General features: G+C 35.7%; 1 protein-coding gene across 1 annotated transcript in view; it reads right to left on the bottom strand.

The window, feature by feature from the left end:
• Nucleotides 1-8,544: 8,544 nt before the first annotated feature.
• Nucleotides 8,545-21,023, bottom strand: part of MYRIP (myosin VIIA and Rab interacting protein) — a 118,489-nt gene continuing 106,010 nt past the window's right edge. The window contains exons 12-17 of the mRNA XM_063304134.1: nucleotides 16,898-17,092; nucleotides 14,890-15,051; nucleotides 14,497-14,598; nucleotides 13,934-13,994; nucleotides 11,280-11,401; nucleotides 8,545-9,507 (exon numbers count right to left, since the gene is read on the bottom strand). Coding sequence (XP_063160204.1) covers nucleotides 9,475-9,507; nucleotides 11,280-11,401; nucleotides 13,934-13,994; nucleotides 14,497-14,598; nucleotides 14,890-15,051; nucleotides 16,898-17,092 — 675 coding nt within the window. The 3' untranslated portion in view covers nucleotides 8,545-9,474. The remainder of the gene's footprint in view (nucleotides 9,508-11,279; nucleotides 11,402-13,933; nucleotides 13,995-14,496; nucleotides 14,599-14,889; nucleotides 15,052-16,897; nucleotides 17,093-21,023) is intronic.

The raw sequence follows: 21,023 nt of genomic DNA, 5'->3' as shown, positions 1-21,023 counted from the left end.
TTAGTGCCTCTCCTGAGGAGTGTAATAAATATAAGCTAATGAAGGAAAAGGTTCACGACCATACAGTGAATAGAAAAGGATAGAAAAAAGGATGAAAATGGATCAGCTAGCTAAGTCTACTTTTGGATGATGGTGGTTTTGGGGTAATATTCAGAGTTGTTGTCATATTTACCCATTTCTTTTTCTTGCAGCTCCTCACCTCTTAAGTGAAACAACGATTTGCTTCCTAATCTTTGCATGTGCATATATACAGTATATACAGTATATATACTTTTTTGCAGTCAAGTGGTCCAAAGACTGTGTAATGTGCTAGTGTGTAAAAAGAATTGACTTCATTTTATCATGTTTAATGTTCTTCTACCCTTAATGGATCTGAAGTCATGTAATTTAATGCCATTTAATTTTTTGAACATAGTTCTGTAGGGTTCAAACTTTATTCTGTTAATTAAGAAACTAACTGGAATATTATTTTGCCTGTGTTTGCTTTATCAGTCACCTTCCTGTGGCATTTGCAACTGTGTCTTGGTAAGATATATATATATATATTTTTTTTTTCTTGGAAGTCAGCATTTTAGGTTAGTGTCCAGTATCTAAAATAAGTTTGTTCTTAGTCTCTCAGCAGTCCTAAAACCTCATCAGTCAATAACGCTCACTGCTAGCAAAGTAAAAAACATAGTTGAGTCTCCTGAAAAAAAGTCAGCTCCGGAGAATATGGTTCTGTGCTATCCTTTGATTAATTCAGGCAGAATTAATGTACCATCTTGAATAAATAGAAGTAGTAAAGAAATGTGTTATAGACCTTCCAATGGCTATTAATCAATGAGCTGTCTTACTAGTATCCTTCAGCAGCAAAGGCTAAAATCTTATCAGCGTGTATGAAGAAATTAGCACCACTGAGTTTACCAGGATTAAGTAGCCATGCATAGGAGTGAGGAGACTGAAACAAAGTGACTACTATATATCTACTCTGCCAAAAGACTTGGAGGTAAGGAGGGGAGGTTCAGAAGAAGGCATGGCATCTTAGTCCTCTCCAGGACAGTCCCAAGGGGAAGGAAAAGTTTATTCTGTCTTCCCCTGCCCGTCTATTTTCATGTACAGGAGGCTTGGCTTCCAGCAGAATCTCTTTTCAACATTGATAACATAATGATACATTCTTTGGCACTAGAGGACAACAAGCTAGCTTCAGAAATGCAGAACAAATAGTAGCACTTGAATATTTGCAAAGCCTGCTGGATAGCAGATGACTAGACTGCCTGCTTCTTGGGCAGGGTCCTTTTGCAATAGCCCTGTGCAATATGTTGGGAACAGGCAAGTAGGCAAGACAGACAGACAGCTTAATTTCTGAAGGAAGCAAGGACATTAATTATTCATCGGTTATTCAGTGGTCTGGAGAATTCTACCCTCAATTTGAACAAGCACTTTGCTACTGAGATTTCCATTTAGAATACTGTTTAGAATTTTGGATTATATATACTATTCTATATGTTGAATTTCTCCCTCCTATTGCTACATGAACTGATTTAAAATACTAAAGGTAGCATATATGTATATGTAGGGCTAGTTCTTTAGCAAATCAGAGATGCATGCTTTTGTGCTTATTTTTCTTTTTTGTTGTCTTGTGTTTTTTTTTCTTTTAATAAAAAATTAAGAAATGGCCAAACATCAACTTAATGTGTGTGTGTGTGTATATATATATATATATTTTGCTTAATGCTTCTAGACTGACTCATCATGTGGACTTCTTCACTTGAGTTTCATCCATATCCTCGACCCAAGTCCTCAAAGCTGATCACAGTCTATATTTTAATGTTAATTCTATCAATCAGCTTTATTTCATGTCAAAGAAGTTCCTTTAAACATCAGGTTGACAGCAGAAGTGAGTAGCAACTTCTTGGCTTTTCAATGGAAAGTTTTGATTTGCTGCAAACTCTACCCTTCACTTTTCTTCTCCACACTATAGCATCAAGTTTTGTGAAGAAGGGGCATGTAGAATTTTAAAAAAGGCTTCAAGATGAACTTAACTCCAAGGAGCTTCAAGGACATGTTCATGCTGTTTTCTTGGCATCGGGTATGGAAGTGGTGGCCATTGTCTTCTTCCAGGATGTTTTTTCCCCTTCCCAATCTAGTCTAAAATCCTGGTAATTAAAGTATTAATCAGGCCTAACCCTGTTTAGCTTCTCAGCCCAGACAAGGCTGCTGAATTCCTGCTAGACAAGAGCATTTATATAATATGCTGAGGAGTGTCAGATCTGACCTGGAATAATTAGGCTAACTCAGCTTTCCTCAACTGGATATCTATTAACTATGCTAATTGCAACTCCCATCATTTTTCAGTCAGTGGGGCCACCAGCTATCCTGATAAAGTTGTTGCCCAACACATGGAGAGAGGTGAGGTGGGGATAATTAATCTTGTCCCACAACATAATGCTTCAATGTATCCTGTTCAGGACTTTGGAGTGCTTTTCAAACACGTTGAACAGGGATGAACAGCATTTTTCAGCCTGCATTTTCTATTTGTGACCTATCTAGGGACTGCAATGGTTGTGACATCACCAGAATAGGCAAGGCTGAACTTTTGGAAACTATTTTTTGTATGGATTTATGATGGGGGAAGTAACAAGGTAAAATGGGGACATGGACCCTATTTTGCCCTCAGTAGTAAAAATTGGCCCTTTTAAGGGAGATTCAATCCCTAAATGGCTTAGGCCCACCTACCTGAATGTGTAACTTTCCCTGTTCATTGTAAACCAGGTTTATTTTCTTGTAATGGCTTATTTAGGGTATTGCCCTGGAAGGAGGTCTGCCTGGATACTACCAGAACAGGAGCCTTGTCGGTATCAGCACCAGTTTTATGGATCTCTATTTCCTCTGAGGTTTGGGCAGGGGCTCTTTCCCTGGTATAGTTAAGGAGCTAAAAACTTATTTTTATACTAAAACCATCCACAACTAAGAATCTGTGATTTTATGATTGCTTGCTGGGATTTTTTAAAAATTATGAATTCTATTACTATGTTTTCATGTTATTTATTATTATAGTAGGATATTTTATTAGGTTTCATATTTTATTGAACATTGTTTTTGTTGTTGCCTGGATTTACATTGTAAACCACCAGAGGCTAACTTCACCAGGAATGAGTATGTGAGAAATAAATGCCTAAATAAATGTATGAAGCTGCTTGGTCACCATCCTTTGGAACATCTTATCTAAAAAGGGAATAAATGTGTGATAGAGTAGTAGTTCTCAAATAACAGTCTAGGGATGTCTTGTTTAGAACATCTGCTGACTCTTGAAAGGCAAATATTGGGGTAAACTTCCAGAAATGGTCAGGCATTTACTACTCTCTGAATAAACTCTGTTAATATCATTCTACTCAGTTTTCATAGCAAAGATGAGGAAAGGTTTAACTGACATGTGGTGGACCTGAGAGATGCAAGCATCTTGCCCATACTCTCAGATGTCAAAAACTGATCTAAAAAAAGATGATTGGACAAGTGCTTTGAACATACTCAAATACTGTTTTAATTACGATATCATGTTCTGCACAGGCACAACGTTCTCCTTGAAATATTTAGCAAATTTTTCATGAAAAGTGACAGAGGGCTTAAGAACTCTCACTACCATATCATAGGTACAGCATCATGCTTTATACATAGTTGCTTTTAGACTGGTGCTACTGGTGTTCTAGCCATCCTATGGCTGATTTCATCCCCTGAATAAACTCTTAACACTCAGACAGCATGTCAGGCTCCATATCACCAGAGGGCCTTTAGCAGGAATTATGTTGATAACTCCTTCCTTCTCTCCATTCCATCTTTTTTCCATGTGATTTACAGTTCATGGCCCTTGGTTTTAGAAAAGTCCTTTTGCTGGAATAACGTCCTTAGTGTCTCTTTTTAAATAATGTATAAAATCTGCACATTATCTAATCATTATTATGACTGTGTAGGCCCAAGACTATTCCAATGCGGTTATACTGCCCAAATAAAAAATTAATTCAGGTGGATACCTCAGAGTGTTACAGAGGATCCATGCTTTTTGCAGAATGCCAGACTGCAGTCCCTAAAATATAGCTGTTGCTTGTGTAGCTCATGCAATCATGGTTGCTTTGATTCTATGTCTTCACAGATAATTACTTTAATGTTTGTTCATTTACAGTTGATATTTATCTGAATTTAAAGTGAGCTGAAGCATATATGGTACCAACTCTATGTACTGGCTCAGTCAATATCAGACTATTACACTAAAGTGACACGGTCAATAGGAGTTTAGAAAAATATGGACATTTCTGAAAATATTATGGTTCATATGAATATAATGATGGTCTCACACTTTCCAGCCTTCAGATTAATACAGAATAGGAGATAGGAGTAGCTCTCAGCCATAGTTAAGAAGCACTATAGTCTTGTAAATTTATGGTTATGAGTTTCTATATAGCTGGGCTTCTAAATATTTCAGTAATGTCAAGATAATTCCACACTACTAAAAAATAATCAGGTTCTGAAGCATATCAGCTAGTTGTACAATTATTTTGCAAGCATATAATTAACCCAATAAACCTCAGTTAATTTTGGGGCTAGGAAAATTTCTTCCTCAACACTATTAAATGAAAATACACTATTCTGTAGACCAAACAATAGTACCCAGTGCCCCTGATAAGCACAAATGGTAGTCACTCAAAGTGGACTAGAGAAGGGAGCTAATTGAGTTAGGATACTGATCTTTTCTGGACAATTAACAATAATTACAGGTGGGGCTCCCATTATGAACTGTGCAGTAATCAGTTTTAAGATAGACCTAATGATGCGGTTTCTGAAGCCTTTTATCCTATGCAGTATTAGCAAGCAGAAGTGTATATTTTCCTTTTTCATTTATATATTGAATGTTCTCTTAAAAACAAAAGTTGTCACCACTGAACACAACACCATTTGCGTAGAGACTGTTAACTGCTTGAAGCATTAGCATAATCATCTTCATTAACTGCTTTGAATTCCAGATCCTGAGATCAATCCTTTTTGGTATGTGGGACGTGGAGTTCGACCAATCGGTCGATTTGGGAAGAGGCAACTCAAGTTTGGTCAAAAGAGATTGAGGCCTGTGTGTTGCAGCTCAGATCTGATACTCACTGCTCTACAGGAACAAGCAGCAGCACAGCATGAGAGATGGTGACTTTGAGCCTTCTTAGTGGGAAAAAAAACAGTTGCTTTTCTCTGTTGAAATGCCATCTCCTTTCTTCTGGCTCTGTAGTTGCAAGCTATTTCATATGCAAATGATAAGCATTTAAGTCCAAAATTTTGCAGATGAAGCTAAAAAGCTATTCTTTTTCTAAATTGTATGTGACTAATTGGGGTGGGAGGAGAGAAAGAAAAGGCATTTTTGCTTCTTAAAGATGTGGGTCCCATTGCAAAGAATCTTGTGAATGATACTTGTCTGGCATTAGCAATGGCAGATGCATACCTGTCAAACAGATGGGTTGCACACTCTACTAACTTGTGAAGGAAAGGGGAGCACGGATTCGGTCCCATTAATCTCCTATTGCCTTGGGCTGGTGATTGATTATGATTGCCACATGATATGGACTGTGAATCCGGCATAGGTAAGAATGAGCACATAACTAGATATTAGATCAATAAGATTTAACTTTGGAGAACCCATTTGTTTGCATAAGACCACAGTTATAACTCATGTTTCATTGCGAAAATCTCTAGGGATTATAGCTCAACTAAAAAATGATTGGAAAGTTATAGCCAGTATATGGTACACCTTATTTTGTAGTACTTCAGTGTGTCATTAAAATAAAAATAATGTAAATAAAACCTGATGTAATAGCCACTGATGTGATGTTATTCTTGATTAGTTTTAGGCTTGTTACCAGTACTGACATATGAAGCAGGATGACCTCTCAAGCAACAGAACTTAGGTACAGCAGATTGCTTGATTCAGTCTATGTACAAACCTTGGGGAAATGAAGCCTATACAATAGTTCCATTAAATTACTTCTCATGCTTAAGTAGTGGGAAGGGAATGCATTTTTATATTGTTTTTTGGAAAACTTAAATTTGCAGTTCCTGGATTTAATAAAGGAATCCAATTATGTGCTTGAAAAGTAGGACCCAAAACCAGATGAATTGGGAACATACTGTGTAATTTCACCCAACGTGACAACTGAGGAGTGGTAGTACAGGAGCAGCATCATGATTCTGGCAAAGTAGGAAAAGAGTTCCTCTTATATACAAGAACCCAAGTGCCAAATACCACTGGCAGGAAAATTCATACCAGATGGTCTAGGTTACAAACCTTCCAAACTCTGATGTAAGAACCAGAAGCCTTGCTGGCTCCATATGAGAGTAAAGGGCCTGGCAAACCAGCTAATCTTCTTAAGCATACAGATACATTTTGTGACTGGGATGTTCTACCTTCTGAGAGCAAGCTGGTCACATTGGGGAAGTTCCTGAGAAAAACCAGTTTGAGGGAGCTTCAGTTTACTTGAACACCTTAACTTACATGCAGCATCTTTCACACTCTTCAGACAGATTGCTGAGTTTCTTATTTGTAACCTCTTCATCACACATTGCATTTAACAGTGCTGGAAAAAATAGATGGCAAAATCAAGTTTTCAGTGCATCAATCTGCAGCCTAGATCTGATTGATATGATTCTATGGCTTTGTTGGTGAGAACTATCAGGATTATAGGAGGGACAATGTTGGGTAAAAGTGCTCTGGTATATATCTGAAAATGTTCCAGTATTAATACGGTAATCCAACATATGAAGGAATATGTACGTACAGCAGGTATATAGGATACTGGACTTAAATCCTTTTATGAGTCTTAAGTAAATTATTCATATTTCTAAACACTGAGCATTGAATCAGAAAATATGTGAATATCATGGTCTCCGAAACCTGTTTTTCATAAATCATTTGTTTTACTCTTTTATCATTTCTGTTGACAATAATTCCTGACAAGAATGCAGTAACAACAAGGCAAGCATTAACTTCAACTCAGACTGAATCATATTGTCTTCATTTGTTCTGACATTAAAATATTTTTCTTTATAAAAAAAATAATCTAAATATAAATATTAACACTAAGGATTGAAATCAGTTGATGACAAAATAATTATTTTGTGCTATAACATATACATTTTGTGATTTCTTTAAAACAGTAAATTAAATCTTTGCACATTTGGCACAAGTAAAATTTTGTAAAAACTGAAATGGTATACAGTGAGGGAGGGATTTCTTTTTTTGCAATTCCTAAATAGGAAACATTTTTCTCAAAGAAGACTGAATAGTTTAAAATTTAAACACAGTAGTTGCTTTTCATGCCTCTTATGGAAAACATTCTATTCCATACTCAGTTTTGTTTTATATCACATCAACAGAAAAAAGCCAATATGCTATCTATTAAAATCAGTCATGTTGGATTCAATATTACATACACAGTATTAGCTAATAGTGTAATCAGACAAATATGTAAACCCCCTGTTGTTTCATTTCATTAACACAGATCTGCAGAAACTGGGAATGAATCTTGCACAAATACGGAAAAAATGTAGATTGAAAGTGAATAATTTACAATTGTATATGAGCCTAATTTTGCTGAGAAGCATTTTCTAGATTATATACTACATGGATATCTCTATATTGTAGACAAAATCCTGCCATCAGATTAGTTGTCCCATAAAAGACAAATAAGAGTTACATGCATGTATATGACATCATTTTGTCTGCAAAACAAAGAAAAAACCCCAACAACCAAATGTCGACAGAAATTTTAGACAAGCACCAAAAAATGCACAATGAAATTAATGGAACTATCATTGGTACAGTTCTATTGTTGTGTACTAATGTCCTAGGCTTATTGTAGTCAGAAGTAGCTCCCATTAAAATCAGCAGGGCTAATTTCTAGAAATTGTGTTTAGTACTGCAATCCAAATCGCTTTTTAAAGACCTTTCAAGGGTGGTGAAGGCTTGGGTTTTTCCTAGCTAATTCATGCTTACTGGGTGAAATGAATGTTTTAAAATGTTAATTGGTGTGTTAATTATATAAATACTAATGAAAACAGGGCATAAGGGTGCAATCATATACACATCATGACTGACTCTTGCTGAAAGTTTGAATCTCGTAACTTCCAACTAAAACCCCAGAGAATGGATATGAAGTAGTATTTCGAAGCCCTAAATGGAAGCTATTTCTTTGTATGTATTCAGGCAAATTTTGAACTTAAATTATTATTTGTTGTTTTGAAACTTCCAATATGCTCAATACTTGCATCTAGATTTTTGCTCATGCAACTGATAAGTTATAAACGATTTTGGATTGTGGCCGGTTTTAGTGATACCAGCTAGCCAGGGGAATTAATGAAGTATCTCACTTGTCTAAGTTTTGGGGCCTGAAGACACTTAAGCCAACCCATTTCTTGAAATTATTTCTGGAGAGGCTGAGCTTCCAAAACTCTTTCACAAGCTTTGGTATAAACAAAAGAGACAAGATTATATATCCACTAAAGGGCACTATCACATTCTGGACTTTAAATATATGATTATACTATTCTAGAAACACTAATGTTAATAGAATGATCACCTATGCTTTATAACTGAAGTATTTTCTATCACTGGAGATGGAGATAATGCATATTAATTTGAAACCTGCCTTTTGAAATAGACTTTTAATTACTAGACTTTGAGTTCTAACAATGGTAAGATTGAATTTATCTCCACTGGGAATACAGCTGGGTCTGCAACTGGCTTTACTATTTCTTGAGGATGGAAGAAATTTCAGATCAATCTAGATGAAAGTCTACTTAATCAGTAAATGTATTCTCCTACTTACATGATCTTAGGACATTCATATGATCCTAGCAGAATATGCTATAGTAGAATGCAGGTAGAAATTACAAATGGAAAATGCTTTCCTTCCTGCTCTAGAACCATTCAACCTCCTTCCTGGCCATCCTGCTCCACACTTTATTTCAGGATTACCAGTTATTCCTGGAATTCTTATTGCTCTGATAATGTCATACATGACTATGACCATCTGAAAAGTAAGATCCCAGGAAATACGTATCACAGAATAGATTATTTGAGTTTTTCTTTGATCTTCAAATGACACAATGACTGACATTAATTGAACAATTGAGAATACAAAAACAGCTTGTAACTAAAGATAACATACTTCAGTAGAATTGACAGTGTGAATAAAAGTGCATCTTAAACATGAAGCTTTGAAACTTAGTGTCCTTCCTGGAGTCTCATTAGAACTTTAAGGCAGAGTTTCGACCAGCAGACCACAATACTGAAGACTTGAACATCTTTCTCAGTGAGGTATCCAAACAAAGCCCTATTACTGAGGCATTGTGGGTTCTTGAGAATCCTTTATTTTTTTTAACTGGATGTATATAATGGCTGTTATATAAAGGCACTCTAGTGTGCAGCCTTAGGCAGTGTGTCATTGGCAGTAGAATTTTGTAATTCTAGTACATTACAGAAGACCCTATAGTTGGTTCCTGAAATAGAAAAACATATGAAGAAATGTTTAAATGAAATAATATAAATGTTGAAAATCTTTTAAAAGACAGTTACAGATTAGATTGACTATCCTTCTGGGAATTCTCTTTGTTTTTCTATTATTCATATGGTATCATGCCCTTCCTGGAGGGCACTACGGGTTCTTGAGAATCCTTTATTTTTTTCTTCCTCATTCTTCTCCAATGAGGATTTATTTATTTATTTATTTTCTATCCTGCCTTCATTACTTTTATAAATAACTCAAGGCAGCAAACATATCAAATACTCCTTCCTCCTCCAATTTTCCCCACAACAACAACGCTGTGAGGTGAGTTGGGCTGAGAGAGTGTAACTGGCCCAAGGTCACCCAGTGGGCTTTCATGCCTAAGGTGGGACTAGAACTCTCAGTCTCCTGGTTTCTAGCCTGTTAGCTTAACCACATTTGGAAAATCTTGGAAAAAATCTCTAAAGACAGATAGGAGACACCCTAACAGAATACCTTATCTGGCTAGTCCCAGGAGATGTCCTAGAAGGACTCTGTTCTACCTACAGTAGTCTATTTTCCTTTTGACTCAGAAGTTGTTGTTGGGTCATTGCTGAGCCCCACAAAACACTTCCACTAGAAGGTCCAGGCTTAGGCAGCCACCTAGCAAATGAAATGCTAAGAACATATAATAGAACTACTTGAGAGTAAGGCTTTCTTTCTGAATAAGAGATTTGAAAACACTACACACTTGCAGCTCAATTTTGGGCAGAGTTTCTGGGAGCCCAGGATTTATATATCCTCAGTAAAGGTAGGGTGGCTGCTGGGACAATGTCTGTTTTAGTCTGATGGCTTACAAAGTATTTATGTTGGAGTTATTGTGTTATTGCAATCTGAGCCCCTTTGTTGGGACTTGTTGATTGGATTCTGCTCGTTGCCAAACTGTGTTAGAGTTTGGCCTTCCATCCTTCCGAGGTTGGTAAAATGAATACCCAGCTTGCTGGGGAAGGTGACAACTGGGGAAGGCAATGGCAAAGCACCCAGCTATAGTCTGCCAAGAAAACATCATGAAAGTGGCATCCCTCCAAAGGGTCAGACATGACTCGGTGCTTGCACAGGGGACCTTTCACCTTTCACTCATCATTCATAACACAGCTTCTCGGATTGGTTTGGTTTCATTTGGTATATTCTGTGCTTTAACTTTGATCCATAGACTAATTCAGTCTATGCAAAATATGAGTGTTGATCAGTTCTAAACAGGAGCATGACTAAACCTAAAGAAATACTGAAATCCACAAAGTTGAAATAGTTCTTCATCAACTACATCTTTTTCTCCCTAGAAGTGAACTAAAATGTCACTTAGATCTACAATTTAGCAACTTCAATATGTCCTGCTACTTGAATGATGTGCCACAAAGCCTCATATAAAACAATGTTTTTAAATGAATTTTGCAGTTTAATTCAGTATGCTTCACTGATACATGAATTTTAAAATTCAAAATTTGCACCAAGGTATCTGGTTTGAATAATATGAAATCTGAGAACCGTATTTTCTCTGACAACTTTTATTGTTTAGTTATTCAGTTTCTATACTGAATGCAGTTTTCTAGGACATCATATCAGAATGGAATCTGTCATTATTCTAGTAATAAAGTAGGGGATGACAGATGATTATGGATCTTGAGATGACTGAATACTATATAAAATATATTTGGGACATTCCTTCTCATTTATCTCTTTCCGCCTAAGATCTGGGAATGGGATGCTAAACTTTTATTTAATTCTTACCATCAAATCCTTGGCAGTGATCTTTTTTTCTTGTTTTGTTCTTTGTGTCAGAGATCCTTGGAGTATGAAATTCCTGTTAAATGTTCTAACAGGGGTAACTGAAGATGCATCCATGTTTTCATCTGAAAAACATTTGCCAGCTTCCTTCACAATTATATTTTGCATTCAAACATATTGATGGAGGAGGCAAAATGTATAACTGCTAGATATGCCTACAAGGCTTTAGGCATCTTGGAGTATGAAAAATTTAAATCGTTGATAAATTGGGACATTTTTCTAGTTCCTCTGAAGCCCTCTAAATCATTAGTAAGAAACAACTTACATAGGACTCCTACTCTCCCCTTTTTTTACTGTAAAGAAAAACTTCTCATAGAATTGATTTGATCAAAGGAATAGACATTTACAAATTTGCAATTTTTTCATTGTTTTCCAACTCTGTGGAAGCCATACATATATTATTTTGTATTTTGGAAGATTTCCAGACAATAGCTAGTCTACATACTAATCTGTCTAAGTTGGAGTTCTTATAAAGCACTTAACACATATTTTTGTGAAGTCTTAAAATCAATATATTTTGGTAAGAAGTCCTTACATATATTAATTTAACTTTGAGACAGGTTTTAATATTTTGAGAGGTCCATATTATTTTAAACTAAATACTTACTCCCTGGAAATCAATAGTTGGGCAATGGAAGTTGATTCTCCATGCCCTTCTTATTGGTAAGAGATTAGTCCTTCAGCACTAGAAAGATATAAGTATGGCCCCAATTACTAAATCGCCTGATGTTACTTTCAGCTGGTTACAGATGTAGCATATATATGGACAAGTATAATAAAAACTTGTTAACCTTTATTGAAACTTCTGGGTAAAAATGTATGTATGTATGTATGCGTATATGCACACACACGAGAGAAATGGTTTTATGTTTCTTTTTTCTTTCTCTTTTTATGTTTAAAAAATAAAGGCAAAATATGCCACTTAATATACCAAAATAGTAATGGTCATCCTCATATTTCACTTTAAGGTACACTTGTATAAAAGTGTCAAATCATGTCAAAATTAATTACAAAAGTATTGAATTATTTAACAAATTAAACTTTTCACTCTCAGGTACAACATCTGTCAAAATTATTGTTCTGAAATTATTCTTGTTCAGATGTTTCTCATAATGCATTTAGATAGGCAGCTGCACAAATAACAGCCACTACTGTTAATAGATTTGGGGAGCAGGGGGATTAGTAATAAAAAGTAGCTTTTCTAATCATGCTATAGTTCCATCTAAAATGAAAAGATGAACGTTTATTTATATGCTTTTAATGTAGGACAAATGTTTTAGATATCTTTTTGAATCGTATCACACAGCTATTCCATGTATGTCCATTAGTAAATACTTTTCTCCCTTGCTTCAAATCCTAAAAAGTATTTTCCTTGCTCTAATGCTCTTATGATAAAATATTGGTACTGTTGCCCCTTGTAGGGAGTTTTGTGTCATAAGGTTTAATAATAATTTGTAGTAGATTAAATGAAAATGCTGCAGGTCCAAGCTGCAATAGCAACAGTTTTAAATGTAAATACTGCCACTGAGCTGACCAAGTATTTGTCCTTTAAAGTGGTAAATGGTTTTTAAAAATCGTCATTTATTTATTTGATTGATTTATATTCTATCCCGCCTTTATTATTTTTACAAATAACTCAAGGTGGGGAACATACCTAAGACTCCTTCCTCTTCCTATTTTCCCCACAGCAACAACCCTGTGAGGTGAGTTGGGCTGAGAGAAAGTGACTGGCCCAAGGTCCTAAGTATAAGTTCTGGCTCCCATCCAAATTTTTCATATAATACATTTTTAAAAAATTAATTCTGAGATCTGGATTACCCATAGCATCAATTTCCCATAAGGAAAAAAAAGACCAATATGACATTTCCTAGAAATAGCATATTACATTTTTCAGGTTAATGTAACAAAAAGAAGAACTATTTGAAGTCTAATTTATTTTGATCCCAAGAAAGCTCAGCTAACTAAAGGTGTAATATGTGAATGTTTTAGAGGAGCCCAGGAAGGAAAATTTTCAGTAAGGGGAATTGTGCAAAACTGGGTATTATTTTATATAAAATGATATAGTTCAAGATTTGAAAAACAAATTCCCCCTTTCAGTAGACAGCTACATTTTTTTAAAGATAAAGAAGATATAGAATAAAGATTCCTCCAAAAATATATGAAACTTTTTATTGCATTTTCAAAATATTTTGCAGTTAATGTGTATCAGAATTCTACCCTAAATGTATACTATTCTACTATTCTAAATGTATACATTCATTTACCCAAAGGGTAAGATTTTAAAATTGCCATTTATCAAGATAGAAAGAGATTGCCTTACCTATTTTATTCATGTTTAAAGTGATTATCATAGAAATATATGGGATAAAACTCCAAGAAAGATAATATATTCATTATGCAGAAAAAACGGATAATTGCTTAAGAGTTGATATGTTTTTGATCATTTTCTTTTTATCTTTGTTTCAAAGCATCTAGTGCTTACCTCTTCTAACATAATTTTTAGTATACTTGTCCACTGCTCCTATTTTGATCATACTACTCACAACAGTTCGACCATATCCACTGAGTAAAAATAAGCTTTTTGTTGTTATTGTTACCGTTCATTGGTGGAGCAGGAAGTTTTCGTCTCTGCTGTCTGGATGTGTCTATTGTATGCATCTATAGGAAGAAAAATGATTTTATTAAGGACTATAGTTTAATCCAGAATATTTATCCCAAAATATTTATTTAGTGCATTTAGTTAAAATGCAGTAATAAGGTAAGAACTGTCGCTAAGACTAAAGAGACTTCAGATGAACTGCTGTGTTAACTTTAATATATTTTGGTTTTAATAAAATCTATGGCAAACATCTTAAAGCTGCACTTAAATTGTTCTTTTCCGTTTTGTTCAACTTTCTATTATTTTATTGCCAAACTGCTTTATTTTGTTTTTCTGCTGTGTATTATTCTGTGCATTCCTAGGAAAAAGAGTAGTGGACTGTAGAATAAATAAGCAGTGCAACTAGTAGCCCTAAGTAGAAATATACTTCCCATTCTACATTGTTTGTACAGTTTAATGGGGACTCATGTACCTTCAGGTTTGCCAGGCATATGGGAACCTGCTTCAGTACACAGGTCTTCCTTACTAGATTGGTGGCTCCCGGAAGCTGCTTTTCCTCACCTGGTTTGTCTGGTGATTCCGTCTTCTTGTCAAGTGAACACATGGAGCCACATTCAAGCCTGCTACTGAAAGGGCTGAAATTCTGCTTTCAATATCTGAAATCTTAAAAAAAAGATACATTTATAAAAGAGAAATAAGGTAAGTGAACAAAAAGTGCAGTTTATTGATCTGTACATCTTTAACTGCAATCACATCTATTTGAACCAAATTGTTTAAACTCCAGCTTTTTCTTTCTGGACTCTTAATATTCCTCAGTAACATTTACCTATATAAAGCATATATTTTTCTTCTACATAGACATGCGAACAAGGCATTTATATATTGAGTTTAAGTATCAAGCATGTGCAAGTTATCGTGAAGGCCATGCAATAAGTGGCTTGTTGTCCATCTTACCTGGAGTTCTGCATGATGAACTTGTGCTGCAGCTGTTGCCACTTGATCTTCTAGATCAGCCAGTTCAATTTCTGCAGTAATGCTGTTAATTTTACGAGCTGCATCCTCAAGCTCATTTAGCTGACTCTCCAAGCCATATACACTGCCAGCTGCCAGGTAGACCTAAATAGACCATGTACCACTATCTAGTTAAGTAGGCCTTTAGATTTTTAGAATCTTGTTAAGCATTACAGTTTTAGGTTACAACCAACAAGTGCATTTATGTGCTACTTTATTTATTTATTTTATTTATCAAATTTTGTCACTGCCCATCTCCCTCCCAAGGAGGGACTCGTTAAAAGTAATAAAAGATACTTCATTACTTTTAATGAGGTGCTGTATAAAAGAGGTTCATCCTAAGAAAGTCCCCACCTATATGTTGACAGTTTTAAATACTGGAACACAAAAGTAACGTATTATGAAGAAAGGTGACAAAGCAGAGAAAATGGCTTCTAGAAAGATAACAGAGAGAAAGCAGAGGTCTAATGGGAAATGGTTCCAAAGGAAAACAGCATAAAGGGAAAGGATTAATGGATAAAAGTTATAGAGGAGCCCAGAAACTAATAAACCTGGTATATGATCCCTGAGGGACTTCCAATTTGCAAATAGAGAAAGAAAGGAAAGAAAAATTCCCTGCCTTATCTTTAAAACTGATGTAGGATATGACGTAGGAAGCTGGATAGATTTGTGTCATTGTGATAGCACACTGTATGATTCCTTACTGGTTTTTTGAGCAAATGTTTTAGAGGGGGCAAAGGTTAAGGAAAATCATGATGTGACCAAAGCTATTAGATAATTCTTTTAAAAGCAGGTTATATTCCTTATTAAGACACTCTTCCATAAACCCTCTTTCCCATGAGATATAAGCCATTACTTTTTATCACCATCCCAACACACTCCAACATCATTCTGGTTGAGGGAAAACAAAGCATGATCTTGAGCTAAATATCACTAGATCTCTGGAACAGAAGGGAGAAAGGAAAAACATATTTGATAGAAAACCACTGTATTGCTGAAGATATAAATAAGGTCTCGGAGAGAACAACAGTGAAAAAGGGACCACATTTGTATAGAAGAAAGTAGAAAGATACCACAAGCTGTGCAACATAAGAAAACTTGAGAATACAGTATTTGGCCATTGCAAGAAATATACCTAAAGTAGATGTGAAAACAAATACATAAGAGAAATGTTTCTGTTTTTGCAATACCCAGTTAGGACCAAAGACAGGCATTGCTGTTATGTGATGGGGGTGGAGCACCTCTTTTTTTTGTCCCCCCACACACATGAATCCTTACAAACATAAATCTGTGATATGGAAGAGATTTAGGTTGAAAATGATGATTTGCCTTTCGTATTCTAACTCCATGATTCAAAATTTGTTTTCATCTCTGTCATTAGATTTGTGAATCAGAGTGAATAATGTAAATCAAGAAAGCATCTTCAAAATGAAAAGTTTATCTTGCTCAAAGGCCACTGAAATGAGGTTTTCTAATGAAATGCTAAGTTGTCCCTTCAAATGATTTTACTTTTTTTTTATCCAGAAGACTGTACACAAAAGGAGAAATAAAATATGGAACGTTTTTAATTAACAACCAACATGTTTGAATAGATTTTGGAATATTAATGAAGATTGGTGAACATTCAAAGATACTGATGTCACATAGCATTTAGCCAACTAGGGTCTGTTTGCAATTTTCATTGCAAATCTGTTTGTTTTTTTTAATTAATCTAATTCGTTGTTGAGTCCTTTCTGCCTGAAGAAAGTGCTTTAACATTTTATCTAATTATTGGCTTGGACTTTGCTACTAGCGATCAGATTTGAGCTTCCCAGCTCCATTTGAAAGTAATTTTAGTTGTAGTCCAAATGAAATCCTCCCATTTTTCAGAAAATTTATCACTCTAATATTTTCAACACATTCAATGGCATGAATAGTTATATACATACAGCTACTTATCTGCTACTCTTACATTTTCTTCCAGCATTGTGAGCTGCCCATCAAGTTGGATAGGGTCTGTATCTAACAGAAATTCCCTATTCCCTCTTTCACATGCTTCTGCTGGGAAATCACATGGTCTTGCAGATTCTGCAATGAGTTCCTCTGTTGCGTTGATTACTTTTAGGACTTCAGTAGATATGTTGCAGAGAGAGGCTGCAGAGCATTTCTGTTTTAAAGAGAAAGAATTCATACTAGAAAAAAAATGCTAGTTTAGTAAAACTACATTGTTTTCTATTGGATGGATGGACGGGCAGAAAGACAGACAGACTGAGAGACAGACAAGCAGGCAGGCAGGGAGAATAAACACAGAGGACGCCATTATCTTTACAGGTCATATTGTCAGCTATTACAGTCTTTTGGAGTTACATTTTATATATACCATCTTCTATAGAATGATCCTATCAGGCACCCTGGGCCTCAGAGGAAGGGTGCTGTAAGAGATAGTGTAATGTAGTCATGAAAAATATTGGACTAGAAGTCGGAAGACCAAGTCTACTCTCCACCATGGAAGCTCACAGTGATTTGGGACAGAATCACTCAGTCTCAGCCTAACTTACTTAACAGGGTTGTTGTGAGGGAGAAAAGAGGGAGTGACAGCCATGAGCTCTTGTGAAAAAGGAGGGGATATATATGTATGTGTGTATGTATGTATGTATATGTATACACACATACATACAGATATATGCAGGTTAACATTTTATATAAAAGGAGACTATGGGCTTTTTTTCAAAAGTTACTAAACGGTTGTTGACATAAAGGAAATTATTAGAAAAGAAACAGCATGATTTAACAGTTTCTGTACAAGAAAACTGAAAACCACTGAATTCAGAGAGATATATTTGACAATCAAATCAATACCATGTTTTGGGTCCTGCATGCTTCAATTATTTGATTTATTCTTTTTTCAAATGTATTTGCCATAAATATGGACCACATAGGGCCTTCTGACTATGATTGTGCACAAATAAAACAAAGCAATATATATTTAAAATAATAATGCAAATTGTAAAATGCTCTTCAACATCATTAGTTTCCTATTACCTGCTTTCCAGGAAACCGTACTCTGGAATCCCCTAAATCTCTCATTACACAGACGTGAGATACACATGCATAGCAATATGCTGTCTGCTTAAAATGGATTGTTTCCTCCTAAACAAAGAGATTTAGGAAGAATGATGCAAAAAATGTACAGTCTCCTTTCAGCAGCAATGGCACAAACTGTGGGGATAGAAGATAGGGATATAGCTGACTGTAAAACTAAAAAACAATTAAAATAAAACAAAAAATTAATGCAGTTTTGAAAATTAAAAAAGTAAGGTTTTTCACTGTGAACCCCCCATAGTGCAGCCCCCAGATACTTGGCTGTGTTCATGATTATGGTCCATGGAGGAGGGTGCCATCCAATTACTTCAGTATATTTTCAGATAATGTCCATCTTAGAAAAAGTACATTCTATATAGTTCAGTTAATTTAGATTCAGAGTAATTTACAGTACCAAGTGGCAGCACTTGGGTGACCTTATCTGGGCTCAAAAGCACAGTTAAAATAATAATCCTGGTTAGTGCTTGGAAGGGAGATCTCCAAGGACTACTAGAGCTATAGACTAGACTGGAAAGCCACACAAATCTCTGGGAAGGTGGCAATGGCAAATCACCTCCATACTGCTGATAAGAAAACTACATGGATGCAACAATGATGTCACAAGGAGTTAAGCTTAACTTAAAGGAGACTTAATTATATTGGATGACAATACAAGTCTCAGGCAAATACATTATATGTGCCTAAATTCCTGTTAATGAGCACAGGGTCACAGGGGCATCCAGGGGCAGGTGGGTAAGTCATTTCAAAAAGTCAAGAGGGTGACCACAGCTGCATGGTCAAAGCTACAATCTTGGCTTTTTTGACTCCCACCTGCAGAATCACTGCACTATTATGTTTTTAATAAGCATTCTGACATATTTAAAAGTTGCTTTAAAAGTAGCCCTCTGTTATATGGCTTGACTGTGAAGAAAATGGATTACTGTGGTTAAGGAATATAAAAGTGGAAGCAGCAGGTTAGAAATAATAAGAACTTCCACATTTTAGGCATGCATTACAGTGATAATCAGGTAGGCGACTTTTCTCTTTAAAGGTTGGGAGGCAAGGTGCTTGAATCTCAATATACTTCTGTACCACTCATGATTTTTCCATGTTTTGCATTTACTTTTATGAATGCCATTTACTATGAAAAAGATCAATAATATTAAAGGAAGAAATCAATTCTGCTGTATAGGAGGCTGGAGAAGGGGGTTGCCTTCACATTTATGGAGTTAATTAACTGCCCCCCCAAAGCTGCTTCAAAGTATTCCCATATTGACAATTTTGTCCGTTTTTAAAGAAGTATGCCCAGACCTACATTTTTTACTTTTTAAGGCAAGCTGGCTCTTGAAAACCATTTATTAAGACTTAGATCTTTATGGCTTGCAACAGTAAGAGATAGGAAATAGATCTGAAATTTGTAGAGTTCATATATACAGTATACAGTCAGATATTAGTAGTCATGAGGAAATGGCAGTTGGTTTGACATTGTTTACTGTGTGAGTAAACACTTTCAGAGAAGCTGTTCCAGGTAACCAGTCACTAGCACTGGTAGCCCACAAATGCTTATCAAAAGCATAGTGCTTGTCAAAAGCATAGTGCTAGGTGGAAATGACTAATGAAGGAGAAGAAGCAAGTGAAATTTGTGCTTATAGCAGGAAGTTAGTCTATACTGGACTTGGATCTATAAAAGAGACAGAATTGCTATACTTTCTGCAGAAATAGTACAAAGCTATGGATTCCACTAGAAATATGAGTTCCAGGAAACTTTTGGAGTGTTATTACTTACATGAAATTTCATTTTATGCCAACTAACTTCTAGATAAAAGATGGAATCTTCTACATTTCTCACTTTCAACTCTGAAGTAAGTTGTCCATGCATAACAATGTGCTGTCTGCAGAAACTGGATTATTTGGCCTAATTAAAGAGATTCTGGAAGAATGATTTTTTAAAAGTTACAGGATCCCTTCAGCAGCAATAGCACAATGTGTGGGAATGGAAGATAGAGATAGGCTGGAGAAGCCAAACTGTGGTCTGCACACAGCCTCCCAGTAGCCACTTTGTGGTTTCCCAGCAATTCCACATTACATTGTTGAAATTTGGCAGCAACACAGCTAAATATTGGGTTTGGACCACTGGGCCACGTTTTGGATGTTTGAGGGACTTACGGGTAGGGAAGAGAGCAGCTTGCCTTTCAAAAGCCTCCTGTTCCCACACTTACTGTAATTCCTCAATGAATAAGAAAGAAACGGGCCCATCGTTCTGATATCATAATGCTGCAGAATGGGGTCCTCCAGTTTTCCAAAAGGTTTCAAGGCTGAGTTGCAGCCCCCAGCTCCTCAAACATTGCCAGGTTTTAATGAAATAATTTGACAGGCAAGGTAGAAAAGGGGCATGAGAACCAAGAAGAACCATTTCTCCAAATATGAAACATTTTTATGAATTTATCACCACATTGACATTTCGGAACTGCTGTATTAAAACACAACTTTAGTTCCTGCCTTCCTATTCTATTGTTTCAGTCACCAGAAGAAGTGAAGTAGGTATGTTCTGAAATTATGTAAGAACATTGAATCAGGAGAAAGCCAATTTATTATTTCCTAGGTAGAATTAGCTTTATATATAATTGTGAAATGCATTGGGCACAATATGACCTGATGAATATTCGTAAGCATGCTTAGAGAAAGGTCAGTTTAGTAAGTGGATGTCTGGTACGTATAAAAATTTCCATTCACTGCCATTTATCCTTTTTTTTTTTTTTTTACTGCAGAAGGAAAGCTCATCCTTAATTCACCTACAGGTGATTATTAAAGATAACTGTCACATCTATTTAACTAACAGAGTAATGACTGACATTTAAGGCACATTCAGGAATTTGTCTGAAAACATGGTGAGCAAACTGTGGGAAGAAAAGAGGTTTGGCCATTCAGTCTACTCCAGCCTCTCTCCAGCCTTCATACATTCAGACAGGAAGTCTGAGGAGGATCTGTACTTCTATTTAATTGAACACATGAACAGT

Source organism: Candoia aspera, chromosome 4, assembly GCF_035149785.1.
Source record: "Candoia aspera isolate rCanAsp1 chromosome 4, rCanAsp1.hap2, whole genome shotgun sequence".
NCBI classification, from domain to species: Eukaryota; Metazoa; Chordata; class Lepidosauria; order Squamata; family Boidae; genus Candoia; species Candoia aspera.
This window is presented reverse-complemented; position numbering and strand designations above follow the sequence as displayed.